The 14,555-nt window shown below is 39.2% G+C and overlaps 1 protein-coding gene across 5 annotated transcripts in view; it reads left to right on the plus strand.

Annotated features, from left to right (window-relative positions):
• Positions 1–14,555, plus strand: part of SEC24D (SEC24 homolog D, COPII component) — a 117,821-nt gene that overhangs the window by 9,975 nt on the left and 93,291 nt on the right. For 3 of the 5 annotated variants that reach the window (XM_017870884.1, XM_017870882.1, XM_017870881.1), the window contains exons 3-6: positions 4,411–4,540; positions 11,599–11,747; positions 13,292–13,567; positions 13,859–13,989. In XM_017870884.1, coding sequence (XP_017726373.1) covers positions 4,411–4,540; positions 11,599–11,747; positions 13,292–13,567; positions 13,859–13,989 — 686 coding nt within the window. The remainder of the gene's footprint in view (positions 1–4,410; positions 4,541–11,598; positions 11,748–13,291; positions 13,568–13,858; positions 13,990–14,555) is intronic. The other 2 variants (XM_017870886.1, XM_017870885.1) reach the window with 1 other exon arrangement.

The raw sequence follows: 14,555 nt of genomic DNA on the forward strand, positions 1-14,555 counted from the left end.
TTTTTTTTTTTTTTTTTTTTTGAGGGACAGGGTCTTGCTTTGTTGCTCAGGCTGGATTGCAGTGACGAGATTATAGCTCCCTGCAGCCTTGAACTCACAGGCTCAAATGATCCTCCTGCCCCAGATTCCCAAGTGGCTAGTACTATAGGTATGCTCCACCATGCCCAGCTAATTTTAAATTTTTTTTGTAAAGATGGGGTCTCACTATGTTGCCCAGTGCTGTCTCGATCTCCTGGCCTCAAGCCATCCTCCTGCCTTGGCCTTCCAAAGTGCTGAAATTACAGACATGAGCCACTGCACCCAGCCACAAATTTAACAGATTTATTTGATGAACAAAATAATTGTGGTAATATGACATTGAATAAAAGAAGCCTAATCTCAGTCCTCATAGTGTTTACTTTGTGAGAAATGCACTAAATAACAATGACAATTTTGGGGGGAAGTACTGTTGTAAAGGAAGTAGAGGGTGGTATGGAAGCACGTGGCAGGGGCGCCTAAACAAGACTTAGGGTGGAAGGGCTGCTTCCTGGAGGGAATGCCTTGAAACATGAGTGAAAATTAGCCAGGTCAGGAAGCAGTTTGCTGGGACTGGAAGGCGGTACTTTTCAGGACCTGCAAGACATTTGGCATGGCTGGGGAGTAGCATGGGAACGGTGAGAGATGCCACTGGTGGAGAAATGTAGGATCATTTTAAGGAATTTAGGCTTTATTGTAAGGGCAGTAGAGTACCACTGAAGTGATTTAATCTGGGAAGGGTCACAATCCAACGTATGCACATTTTAGAAAGCTACATAGCACATTAGTAAGTGTGGAGAAGTAATTACAGCTGTGCGTACTGCTCTCTGCAGTAGGGTTTTTCAACTTCAGCACTATTGACATTTGGGGCCAACGAATTCTTTGTTGGGGGAGGGTAGCAGGGTGCCATCCTGTGCCTTGTGGGATATTTAGTAGCATCCTTGGTCTCTATCCATTGGATGCCTGTAGTACCTCCCCCAACCTTCTGGGAGTTGTGGCAACCAAAAATGTCCCAGACATTGCCAGATGTCCTATTTTAGGGACAAAATCGCCCTTGGTTGAGGACACTGGTCTGGAGACTGAGAGTTAAGAATTATTAATGTCCTATAACTAGGACAGGGGCTGTGGGGTGGTGATAGGGCTCCTAATAGTGAGCTTATATAGGTGCACCATCCAGCACGGTGCTTTAGGGACCATAGCCATTACAATTCTACCCATATAATAGGGAGTTTATCTTTGTTTATTTTAGATAAACATTTTTGCCCCCAACAAATGGCTTTTACTTTTGGTTTTAGTTTGTCAGGTCCAGGACCAAATTCAAGGCATGCTTTTCTGTGATGTGGTTTGGTGAGTGTTCCTTTGCTGATAACAGTACCCTCTAGTGGAAAGGGATTTGTTAAAGGGTATCAGGAAGCAAACAAAACATCAGAAAAAGGCAGAGAACCAGACTTGGGAGTATGTGGTCCATGAAGATGAACATTGCCCATGCAGTACCATTCCACCAGAAGTCACCACCTTTCTCCCCCAGGAGAATCATCTCTGCCACCAGGCTGACCAGAGTCTCCCAGAGGTGTGCTGCTTTGCTGAATTTAGAGCACATGGCAAAACAAATTGTAAGGCAGTCTAGGAATTTTCACTTTTCCACCTCAAGACCGTATATTAATATTAATAGAAAAGCAAGTAAGAAGGGGATTGGAATTGTTGAGTTTACTGGTCTATAGTATCTGCCACTGTATTAGAGACCAACTTGTGATCTTAGATTTTTTTTTGATGGGGTTTGTCTAAGAACAGTTCATTCTCATTACATGGTGTTCCTTTCCTATTAAAATTCTTATACTGCTCTATAAAGAACCTGATTCTCTTTGTGTTTGAGTACTTTTGAAAATGCCAGTAACATGGCTGGGGGAAGACTATGACTTTGCAGATATCAATGATACTGACTTCCCTTTGCCCTGGGGGTGGAGTGCAAGTGACACATAGGACTTTGCAGTCTGATCCCAGCCAACCTGGACAGCCTCCACTCTGGCTACTTTCCCTCCCAGCCTCTCCACACCAAGCCTTTCCCCTGTCCTGATTGTGCCATCTCTCTCATGTCTTTGCTCAAGCTTTGCCTTCTAACTGGAATCCCTTATCCTGTCTTCTATATGAAGAAAACTGCTTCTCCTTCAAGATTCAGCTCAAGCAGTCCTTCTTTGAACTCTTCTCAATTCCCCCAGGAAGAGTTAGGTAGTCTCTCTGCATATTGTAACAGTCATCACAAGACATTGTAATGATTTGTTTACATGGTTGTCTCTTCTCTCAAATGGCTCAAAGGCACCTTAAGTGTATGTTGAATAATAATGAGAATGATTTGAGAATGCCACAGAATGATTTGAATCATTGCCATAGGGTTGATTCCCAAACAAAAGAGAGAGCACAGTAAGATTGATGTATAAATTCTGCTTGCATCTATCAGAGCTGTTTTTTTTTTTTTAAATTCTCTAGACATGTTTATAGGGGTTTTCATGAAAATTGCTATTATCCTACTTATTTTTTAAAAGGGGAATATTTTGGGGAGCCGGGAGGCAAATAAGAAAAAAGAAAAAAAAAAGAAGAAAAAAAAGACCGAAGTTGAAAGTATATTAATGCTACTGTTGTGAATTGCCTACTTTTGTCCAAAATAATGTTTTTAAAATGAAAATATAAATGTGTTTGTAATTATGGTGCATATGCTTTGTTAGAATAAAAATGCTCAAGAAAAGAGTGCAGGGGCTATGGCCAGGGAAGACGAAACAGCTGTTTTGAAAACTGTCATATCCATTGCTTCATTTAATTCTCAGAACAATCCTTGGAGCTAGGGAATATTATTGCCATGACATGGGATTACAAGTTGAAGCTCTGAAAAATAAAATATCTTATCAGAGTCACAAATTCAAACTTGTCTGTGACTGCAAGTCTCATGTTTTTCTAACTTTGCTGGGTTTGGGGTTTAGAACTTTGTATTAAAATGTAGTGTTATAAGGATAACATTTATTGAAAATAGTGGTATATGAATTTGCTAAGTAAAACTATGTAGAATTAATATAAAAATGTCCTCAGTTTAAGGAATCCTATTTTAAGAGAAGAAACCTTGAAAAGTTTCAATATTATTCACGAAGACTGGCACTTCACTGGATACCTGTCATTTTAGATTATGCAAACATCTGAAAGCATTCTCTTGAAAGCAATTATGACAATATAAGAAACTCTTCCTGGGTGACTACACGTCATCAGTCAATTCCTTTCTATCCAAGGGAATAAACTTTCTATCTGAGGGAATAAAGGAAACGTTAATATGAAATACCACGACGAAGTGAAAGCGGGGAGTGCACAGCAGGCAGCTAGGTGGTCATCGAAGACCTTGCCAGAGAGCAGGGTATGGTCAAAAGTAAATTGAACGAGTGAAAACAAGCAAGTGGAGAGAGCAGATAGAATAATTGAAGTTTTTCTCTTTTTTTCTTTCTAGAAGCTAGAAGAGGTCTTAGGTAATCTAGTCTAAGCCTTTCATTTTGCAGGAAGAAAACTGAGGTCCTTAAAGATAAGCTTCTTGCCAAGGGTCATACAACTAATAAGTAACCATGTGGGGCCTTGAACTGCTCTAACCCAAGCCCAGTGATTGCTCTCCTCTATTGCAATTTCTCAAGAAGAAAAGAGAGAAATGTCTGAAGACAGTTCCAAAGAGAAGTCTTTAAAGGTCTCTATTTGAGAAGAGCTGCTAATAAATGAAAACAGTCATTCCCAGAAGCATTCATTAATTGCATGTGGTCCCCTATTTTGTCTGAGCAAGCATGATGAGTCTGACTGTCAGTGAGCAGTCCCCCAGCTGTTTATCATCCAGCTGTTTAGGATCCTGGAAAAATTATTAAGCTCTGAAGGAAGTGCTCAGGATTTTAGAAAATAGACCCTACTCCCCATCTGCTTTTGTTGTGCTGTAAGTCAAAGGCATTTCTAGTGTTCTCCCCCATGCCCCATTTAGTTACAGTTAGAATGCTGTACCATGACCCTTCCTGCTTTTTCCAGGTTTATTTCTGATATCTAACTGCCATTTTTCATTGCGCGTTCTAGTATTCTTTGCGTGATAATGTGCTTTATCAAATGCCTCTGTCATATGCAAATTTATTTTTTTCTGTTTTAGTTTCTGTTTAGTGATAAAATGGTTCCCTTCTTTTCTCCTCTTTCATCATTATGATAGTCAAATACTCATGCCAGAGCCTGGTGTTGACAGGTCTGTAGGTGATGGTTAAGCTTGAAAGAGATTTTGTTCTAATCCATTTATTTCCCTCCTCCTCCACCTAGTTTTCATTTTTAACCTAATGACTTTGCTTCATCTCTCTTTGTACTTTAATACACTTCTAAATTCATGCACCTCTCTTGTAGGTATGATGAAGCCAGCAGGGCCTTTGGGGGTCACTGCCACTGGGGGAATGTTGCCTCCGGGTCCTCCACCTCCTGGGCCCCATCAGTTTGGTCAGAATGGAGCTCATGCTGCTGGTCACCCTCAACAAAGGTAAGCTAGGTAGATTCCAGCCTTCGTTTGTATATTCTCCTAATATGATTTCAGAAATACCTTCTAAGCTTATATGTTTATTGATTGAAAGTTTGACTGAAATGTCTACATCCCTGAAAGGATCTATTAGATAACTGCCCTAGGAAACAAAGCAATAAGAAAAGTTATGGCTGGGCATGGTGGTTCATGCCTGTAATCCCAGCACTTTGAGGGGTTGAGTTGGGCAGATGGCTTGAGCCCAGGAGTTTGAGACCAGCCTAGGCAACATAGTGAGACCCCGTGTCTACAAAAATAGAAAAAATTAGCCGGCCTGGTGGCGCATGCTTGTAGTCCTAGCTACTGGAGAGGTTGAGATGGGAGGATCCTGTAAGCCCGGGAAGTCAAGGCTGCAGTGAGCTATGACTGTGCCATTGCACTCCAGCCTGGGCAACACAGTGAGACCCTGTCTCAAAAAAAAAAAAACAAGAAAAGTTATGAAGAAAAAGACAATATTAGTAGGTATTTTAAAATGTATCAAAAAGTACTTGTGTCAATACCATACCTTTTAGTTTTGAGTTACGTTCATTTTAGACTTTCATGTCAGTTTCTAATTCCTTTAGATGCCCATGGCCTATATTCTTGAATAAAATTTTAAATCATTCTATTTTCTTAGATCCTTCACAGAACTGAGCTCAGTGCCAATGGGTGCTTAATAAATATTTTAAAATTAAATCAGATTGTTGCCAGTGGTAAAGTCTAGGAGCTTGATGTGGAAGGCACACAGATGCCAGTGAGGGATTCTCAAAAGGCAGAGCTGTAGTAAAAACAACACAGGAAATAAATCTTGTGTTTGTATTTATAATAAATTGAGGAAGGGAAAAGTTGGAAGCAGGCCTGGAGAAGCCAAGATGTATGAAATATTTAGAGCCTGCAGCCCACTAGGGACTAGTCCCTGGGAAAGAAGCCAGCATCAAACCTTCCCTGTTAGAAATCCCGTTATTGTTTATCCGGTGAGGTGTAGCTGCCGAGAACCTGTGCCAAGCCAGTGCCAAGCCACAGGCAGTGTTTGCTTTGGAGTGTCTCCCAGGATTACCCAGAGGCTTCATTTCTCAGATTCCTTCCCAGGTAGCAAGGTTTGAGGGTGGGGAGGGGTGGGCAGTAACCCCTAGGTATGACTCTAGACCCTCCTAATGGTGAAGCCTTTTAGTCATGGCCTTTCATGAAGCCTATAGTCCTCCATAATAGGAAAACTCCCTCTGGGATTTTTTTTTTAAGTCATCAGGTTAATTCTCCTACAGGGCATTTGTGAGTTAGGCACTTGCTGACTCTTGTTTGTCATAATAACATTTGCCGGTTGAAATGGTAGCTATGGGATGCAGAGGGTAGGTCATTAAGTGTGATAGTGGTTTAAGCTTGGAGCAAGAAGTCAAAGGGCCTGACTCGGGACTTGACTCTACTGCCCTGAGTCTCAGAAGAGTGACAGAAAGGCAAGAGAGGAAGAGCAAAAAGACGGAGAACCAAGATGCCTCTTCTGGTTCAAGCAGTTTGCCACCTGTGGACACTGGTGAAGTTCCTTGGCCATGCCCGTCCTCATTTTCCTCACTTGTAAAATGAGAATATAGAATTCTCAGTCCAGAAGTAAAGGGGAGAAGACCTAGAAAAATTCATCATTGCTGGGTGTGGTGGTTCACGTCTGTAATCCCAACACTTTGGGAGGCTGACACGAGAGGATCGCCTGAGCCCAGGAGTTCGAGACAGCCTGGGCAACATGATGAGACCCCATCTCTACAAAAAATTTAAAAAATTAGCCAAGCATGTTGGCATGCACCTGTGGTCCCAGCTACTTCAGAGGCTGAGGTGAGAGGATAGCTTGAGGCCAGGAGGTCAAGGCTGAAGTGAACTGTATTCATGCTATTATACTCCATCCTGGGCGACAGAGGGAGACCCTGTCTCAAGGAATGAAAGAAAAAAAAGAAAAAAAACATTATTGTTGTGAACTTCTAGGGATCTCAGATTTTTTTTTTTTTTTTTAAAGAAATGCAAAGATTGAACAGCTGGTTTCAAGTTGAGAAAAATGTTTTAGTCACTGGTATTAGCCTGGAATTGATTTGTTTTGTTTTGTTTTGTTTATTGCCATTTATTTCACTTGAGTAGGTTGCTTAGGAGTGAGTAAACCATGGACTTTGCCATCAAGCAGGCCCTAACTTTGTGATTGTGAGCCCAGCACAGGGTCTGGCCCAGTGAAGAGCAGAGGACTCTAGAGTCAGGACATGTTTGCTCATCTTGGCCTAGATGGTTACTAGCTAGATAAGTTACCTAACCTCTATGTGCCTAGGTTTGCTCATGACGATTTTAACAATAATACATGGTTTTGAGGATTTTAGTGATTAACGCATGCAGAGTAACCTTTCCCAGTGCACAGTGCCCATGGACTCAGCACCTTAGCATTTGTCAGTATCATTTCCATTGAATCTGAAAAGTCCACTGTTTATAGCATGTCCATCCTTAGCTCAATGTAGTTACTCATGACAGCTCAGAAATCTCTTGACAGCTTAAAGAAGCTGCTTTTATGGTGATTCCTAGGGAAGTACTGACAGATTTTACTCTCTCTCTTCTACTGTTCACTTGCTACAACTTGCATACTGGATTGAAGGTTAGAATTGGGGTTAAAAACTGAAAAAGTCAGGGAAAAGTGTAGTATTTCAGGCTGAGCCTTCCTGCTGCCTTGCCCTCATGGAACACACTTCTGTGAATGTAGCGCAATGCAAGGGTAAAGTGCACCGTGATTGTGCAGGTGAATCATACCAGTCTGATGACAGAGGCTGTCAAAGAGCATAGATGGCATATGACTTTTCTTTGTGGATTCTAGCATTTTATCTGTGTCACTTGTACTTAGTATACCAAAGAAATATTTTAATTTTACTGTATCTAAATTATCAAACAGAAACAAGATATAAAAAAGTTACTACATTGATTTGAGTTTAACATGTAAAATTTTTATATGTAAAATACTGCTATTTTAAATATAATGTTTTATAAAATTTAAAAGTCATACCTAGTTATTTGTCTTTTTGATTTCACTGAGGAAGAATAAATTCCTTAAACTTGCAAGCAGTGCTAAAGTTATCTATATAGAGTTACTACTGGGTAGGATATTAAATAAAATCTGCAACCTAAAAATCAATGTTTTAAATTATAAGATAAAAATTCAATCAATCAATTGTAAGTGATGTATTCTGATGAAGAAACAGTGAATTTGAGGGAACAGGGGACCCATCTTCCCAAATTGAAGCTAGTATGTGTGAATCTACTAAGAAATTGATTGCAACAAAAGATGAAGGAAGGAGCAATAAAAATATGAGAAATAGTTGTTTTTTCTTCAATTTTATTTAATGTGGAAAACGATGCTAGGATGTAGTGGAACTTTCATTTTTTCTACTCTATGGGCTAGGTATTCAAAATTCTGATTTTGTTTCAACCAGATTTTGAAAAATTTGGGATCTTAATTCCGCATACAAACTTCAGCATACATCTCATTTCTTGAGCAATTTGTTGCAAACTTGAAAATGGGAAGTGTTTGAAGTTGAACAGGCCACAGAAAACGGAATCAACTCTACAGAGGATTAGGATTAAATCGAGGCTAAATTTTCAGGTTTTATTAATCATCTGGTAGTAATTCTTTATTGAATTCTTTCTGATGGTGAATCTGCTCTTCTCTGACATTCAGTGAAACAGTAAATTAAAATATATACTTGACATTCAATGAAACCATAAATTAAAATATATAATTGAATGTTTTTCAGTCTAGAACCATGTTAAATAAAGGCAGTCAACATGATAAACATTTATTTAACTCTGTATGGTTCTTCATTTTAACATTATAGCAAAAAAAAAAAAAGGGGGTCATTCCATTTTACTTGCTCTTTTTCAGAATTTGAAAGCTTAGAGCTACAGAGATTAAGTGGTTTCCATGCTACGGCAGGAGGACCTGGATTCCCACCTCTGCTTTGTATGACATGCTATGTGACTTTGAATAAAGTAATGAAGTTAAAAAATATGGGCAGGGCGCTGTGGCTCACGCCTGTAATCCCAGCACTTTGGGAGGCTGAGGTGGGTGGATCACGAGGTCCAGAGATTGAGACCATCCTGGCCAACATGGTGAAACCCTGTTTCCCCTGTCTCTACTAAAAGTACAAAAATTAGCTGGGCATGGTGGTGCATGCCTGTAATTCCAGCTACTCGGAAGGCTGAGGTAGCAGAATCACTTGAACCCGGGAGGCAGAGGTTGCAGCTGAGATCTTGCCATTGCACTCCAGCCTGGGCAACAAGAATGAAACTCCATCTCAAAAAAAAATAAAATAAAAAAATAAATTTGTATATTTAAGATGTTCTTTCATCTCTTTCCTCATTTATGTGAGGGTTTTGTTAGCCATTTAATACTATTCTGTTTATTTTAAAATTGATAATAATTGCTTTTAAAAACCAAATCTATTTAAAACTTACCATATTTAAGTTGGTCAGAAAGAAATAATTTATTTGTGAATTTCTGAAATCTAACTCCTGGGCTACACGTTAGGCACTGAATGATAAGTAGGCATTTATGGGTTGAAAGTAATAACTGATGGTTATACAGTCTCTCATTCTCTATTTTAAATCCTTAACTTTTGTTAAGTTAAAAAAAAATACTTGAAGCTGCTTGTGTTATAACTCCTGTTTGAAATATATTTTGTCCTACCTGTATTGTAAAAACAAAAATGATTCACAGAATTGTATATTTAAAAGTATTAACATTTATGAAACACCTTTGACATTGTTTTGGGGGGCTTTTTTCTCCATATAAATGCAGCATCCCCAGTTTCTACTTATCAAATCCAAAGTGTGTAACCATACCTCACTGCATCCATGAATATATTCTGTAGTACATGTGTATTCTGCCTGTGTGTAATTACTTCATTTATTCCCTATGACAAAGTTTTTTTTGTTGTTTGTTTGTTTTGAGACAGAGTCTTGCTGTGTTGCCCAGGCTGAAGTGCAGTGGTGTGATCTCGGCTCACTGCAAGCTCCACCTCCGGGGTTCACGCCATTCTCCTGCCTCAGCCTCCCGAGCAGCTGGGGTTACAGGCACCAGCCACCACGCCCGGCTAATTTTTTGTATTTTTAGTAGAGATGGGGTTTCACCGTGTTAGCCAGGATGGTCTCAATCTCCTGACCTCGTGATCCGCCTGCCTCAGCCTCCCAAAGTGCTGGGATTACAAGCGTGAGCCACCTTGTCTGGCAGACAAAGTTTTTTTAAAAGATGACAAAGTATTATTTCTTAAAAAGAAGAAATGTTTTCATCTTAGGAAACAATGGATTTACAAAACAGACCTTTAATATAATTCTTGAAATCATTTTTTTAGTGATCACAACATATTTTAAATGTGTCATGTGAGACTAGAATTAGATTTTTTGTGCTTGTGTTTCACCAGTGTCATTAATTGATTAGAGATATAAAGAAGACTTTTACTGTGAAAAGTTAATGTTTGTATTTTCTGTCTTTTATTCATTTTCTTCCAAAAGTATTTAAGTCAAACGGTGCTTAGTCTAATTGTGTTGGGCTTTTGGAAAATTTGACAGGAGAGAAATTGGATAGTTTTGTTTAACAATATTTTTGGGTTACAATGTTATTCATTCAATCATTTCTAGACAATTTTCTGCTATAGGATAGCTTGTACTTGTGGGTACATTGGAAAGAGCATTTTCTTTCTTTCTTTTTTTTTTTCTTGCAACATGTATTTTATTAGGCAGGCTTTTCTGCATCATTGCAGAAGAGTCCTAAATTACAAAGTCAGTTCCGGCTTCCGATGAAACATACACTGCAGAAATAAGCTGTTCAGAGGTATGAGTGGAAAAGAGAGTTTTCATCACTCACCTATTTATCTCAAAGTGTGAGATATTATTCTGCAAATATGCTAAATGTCGTTCACTCAGAGTAATGGTTAGAAGGTTACTTTTCTGTTTTGTTTGTAATAATCAATTTAAACATATGGAGAAAAATGACAACATAAAATTAGTGTGATGCTTTGAAAAGTGCACTCACTGAAGACCTGGAAAAACGCTGGTCCTAGTGTTTTCACAAATAAATTGTGAGACTTTAGGCAAGCAATGGCTTCCCTCAGGCTCTGCTCCTAACCTCTCAATGGCAGTAGGAGGCAGAAGGCAAGACATGGGCCATGGGGAAATAGTTTCCAGTTTACAGAGAAATCGAAAGCAGAGTATACCATTTGGGAAAATTCAATTTTATTTAAAATTCATAAGAATTTATAATGTGACTCTCAGGCAGGCTTTAATCCCATTTGGCAGATTAACCATGCTAGGTACACTGTCCAGATAGTGGCCATTGTTTAATGCAGAGCAAGAAAAAATAAATAATAAGTTCAAGCTAAATCAAAGGTAAAGCATGATGTACTTTTTAGATTTTTTTTTTTCTCTTTGGGACAGGGTCTGGCTCTCTTGCCAGGCTGGAATGCAGTGGCGCAGTCTCAGCTCACTGTAGCCTTGACCTCCTGGGCTCAAGTGATCCTCTTACTTCAACCGTCCAAGTAGTGCCAGTACTCTTGGCTAATTTTTTATTTTATTTTGTTTTATTTTTCGTAGAGACAGGGTCTCACTATGTTGCCCAGGCTGGTCTTGAATTCCTGGGCTCAAGTTGTCCTCCTACCTCAGCCTCCCAAAGTGCTAGGATTATAGGCATGAGCCACTGCTTCTGGCTGTATTGTTTTCTTAATTTTCGTTCTACTGATGATTAACTTTAGTATAGATAAGGCTCTGGTGGGCTCAGTTTCCCAAACTGATTTCCAGAACTGGTTTTATGCTCACAGTAGGATTTTTTTTCTGTCTTGGCATGTTCAGCATGTGAGCATAAATATAAGATGATGCTACATGATCATATTGAGCTCATGTCAAACTTAATTAAAGATTTAGTATATAATATCAGTCATTTTCCTAGGCCCACTAGACAGGCTTATTTAATTACATTGTTGTATGTCATTTGCTTGAGATGCTATGATATTGTTTAACATCCTGTTTTCCTTGCTCAGATTTCCAGGCCCTCCACCTGTCAACAGTGTGGCATCCTCATATGCACCATACCAACCCTCTGCACAATCATCTTACCCAAGTCCTATGTCCACTTCATCTGTCACCCAGCTGGGCAGCCAGCTCAGTGCTATGCAAATCAACAGCTATGGTAATAGTTTTATTATTAGTGTTTATTGACTGCCTTGTGTCCTGGTTATTTTTAATGAGGGAGGTGTTCTTCATTTTTAAAATAGATGTAACTAGGGCATACTGTGTTGAAGTAGTATTTGGACATTTTAATAATAAAGCATCTATCTTATGTAGGGCTATAGTTAATTGTTTTCTTGATCATGCTGCCACTTATTTCAAGGTAATTGAAGGACCCTCAGAATACCTTCCATTCAATGATCGAACAATAAAAAAAGACAAAAAATCCTGACTTAACAAATAAGCATTAGAACAGTGAAATTATTTTAAGAAATAAAATAAGGATAATTTAAACCTTGTATTTTTTGTGATGGGGCCCCCAAATCAGAAATATAGTACTCATTGTTTCACAGTGCATTTTAATTATGTGTTTAGATCATGGAAAGAATGGAAGCTCAGATGTTATGAGGCAGAAAAGAGAAGAATAAGAGAGGAAAGAGTCACAGTACTGAGATTTACATCAACAGAAATGCTGTATATCCTCTGAGTCATGGAAAGCTCCACTGTAATGACAGCACAGTCGGCCATTTATCTAGATGAAGAATATTTCCATGTTACTTAAAATTAGTTTTCTGAAGTGTAATTAGAACCCCTCTATTTTCTGTCTTTTACTCATTTCAAAATGGGTAAGTCTCCAAAGAAGCAACCCAGTTTCCCATAATCAGAGAAAGGAAACATAATCTGGTTTTACAGCTGTTTCCAATATGATTGGAGAGCATGTTGGTGGCCCTTCTCTTCTCTCTGGTTATTTCTACCTAATTCTGAAATTTGTTTGATCAAGTCACGCACAGGATGCAAATAATTTATTGAATGTGCAATTTACCTGAGTAATGCTTGTTATGTAATAGAATTTTTATACGATTCTCTAGATTTTTGTACCAGATACAAATTCTTTAATTAATGCGTACATCATGTAATTACACAACTGAGTTAAAATTTATCCTATGAATTCCCTTGCTTAAATTATAAATGTTGCTTTTACCTTTTAAAAATTTTCCAGACCAGGCATGGTGGCTCACACCTATAATCCCAGCACTTTGGGAGGCCAAGGAGGAAGTACTGCTTGAGCCCAGGAGTTTGAGACCAGCCTGAGCAACATCATTAGACCCCATCTCCACAAAAAAAATAAAAAATAAAAATAAAAAGAAAATGAACTTGGCATGGTGGTGTGTGCCTGTAGTCTCAGCTACTTGGGAGGCTGAGGTGGGAGGATCACTGGAGCCCTGGATGTTGAGGCTACAGTGATCCATTATCTTGCCATTGCATTGCAGCCTCAGTGACAGAGTAAGACCCTGTCCTAAGAAACAATCCCAGTTGTGTAAAATAGTATTTGTTCTGTTTTCTGAATGAAGATTTCAATTTGTGGCAAAAAAACCCAAGCATGTATTTCTAAGGGTGTCCTCTTGCTTTATGTCAGGAAGACAAGCATCTCTATCATGTACTTTGCAGAAGTCAGAGAATTAAGAAATGTGGTATTTAAGTGGGCTGGTCTTCTTTCTCATGCAGGTTCAGGCATGGCTTCTCCAAGCCAGGGACCCCCTGTCCCTCTGTCAGCCACATCATTGCAGACTCCTCCACGACCTCCACAGCCGTCCATTTTGCAGCCTGGATCTCAAGTTCTTCCACCACCACCCACCACACTCAATGGTCCTGGTGCCTCACCTTTGCTTCCACCAATGTACAGGCCAGACGGGCTCTCTGGGCCTCCTCCTCCAAATTCTCAGTACCAACCCCCACCTCTTCCAGGCCAGACCCTGGGTGCTGGATATCCTTCACAGCAGGGTAAGGTAGACAGGGTGCAGGGAAATGCTTTGGGTTACCCAGGGGAACCCTTAACTGAAAATCAGCTTTGTTCCTATGTTACTAGGTATTTATCACTTACTTTTAAGAAACGGTAGTTTTTGAAGAGTTTTGGCAAGAGCAAAGAAATGGGGAACCACATTCACACTTGATTCCTTGCCTTTTTTAATAAGATGAGAAATACAACATGCTTGACAGAACAGCATAATATCGTCACAAGTCTTACATGCTGGATTTGGGATGATAGTCATTTCTCTTTAAATTTTTTCCAAGCAGCCAACTCTGGCCCCCAGATGGCAGGCGCACAACTCTCTTACCCAGGAGGCTTCCCCGGAGGTCCTGCACAGCTGGCTGGTCCGTCACAGCCCCAGAAGAAGCTGGATCCTGATTCTATCCCTAGCCCAGTAAGTGCTCTACTCACTCTCAGAGTCTCACTCACAAAGGAGCATTCATTTTTCTCAGCAACTCGTCAGTTTGTTAGCATTTATCCTGTTCATTATCACAGAAGTTAGGAGATACTCATCACATAGAGGGAAGGCTTCCTTCCTTATATGTGTGTATGGGGGGAGGTATGCTAGGGTTATGGGCATACTAAAGGTCTCCATGAAAGAGCAGCCTATGTTAACTTTTTTTTTTTTATTTTTATTTTTTGGTGTTGTATAAACTGGGAAGTGTCTATAATGTTTACATTGACATATTTTGGCAGTATCTATTGCTATGTAATGAGTAATTAACAGACTATATCCTATAGAAACATGCTATTTTAGATAACTAAAGGATCCTTTTCAATAAGAGAAACCCATAGAGACTGAAAGTATATTTTACATCTTGCACATTAAAAAAACAAAATTTGTTTATGTAAAGTTAGAACTAAACTCTTCACTCAAGTGATTTTTTTGTAGGGTTACTCTTTAATAATTTTTTTTTTTTTTTTTTTTTTTTTTTTTTTTTTTTTTTTTTTTTTTTTTTT

This window comes from Rhinopithecus bieti, unplaced genomic scaffold, assembly GCF_001698545.2.
Source record: "Rhinopithecus bieti isolate Rb0 unplaced genomic scaffold, ASM169854v2 scaffold_5846, whole genome shotgun sequence".
NCBI classification, from domain to species: Eukaryota; Metazoa; Chordata; class Mammalia; order Primates; family Cercopithecidae; genus Rhinopithecus; species Rhinopithecus bieti.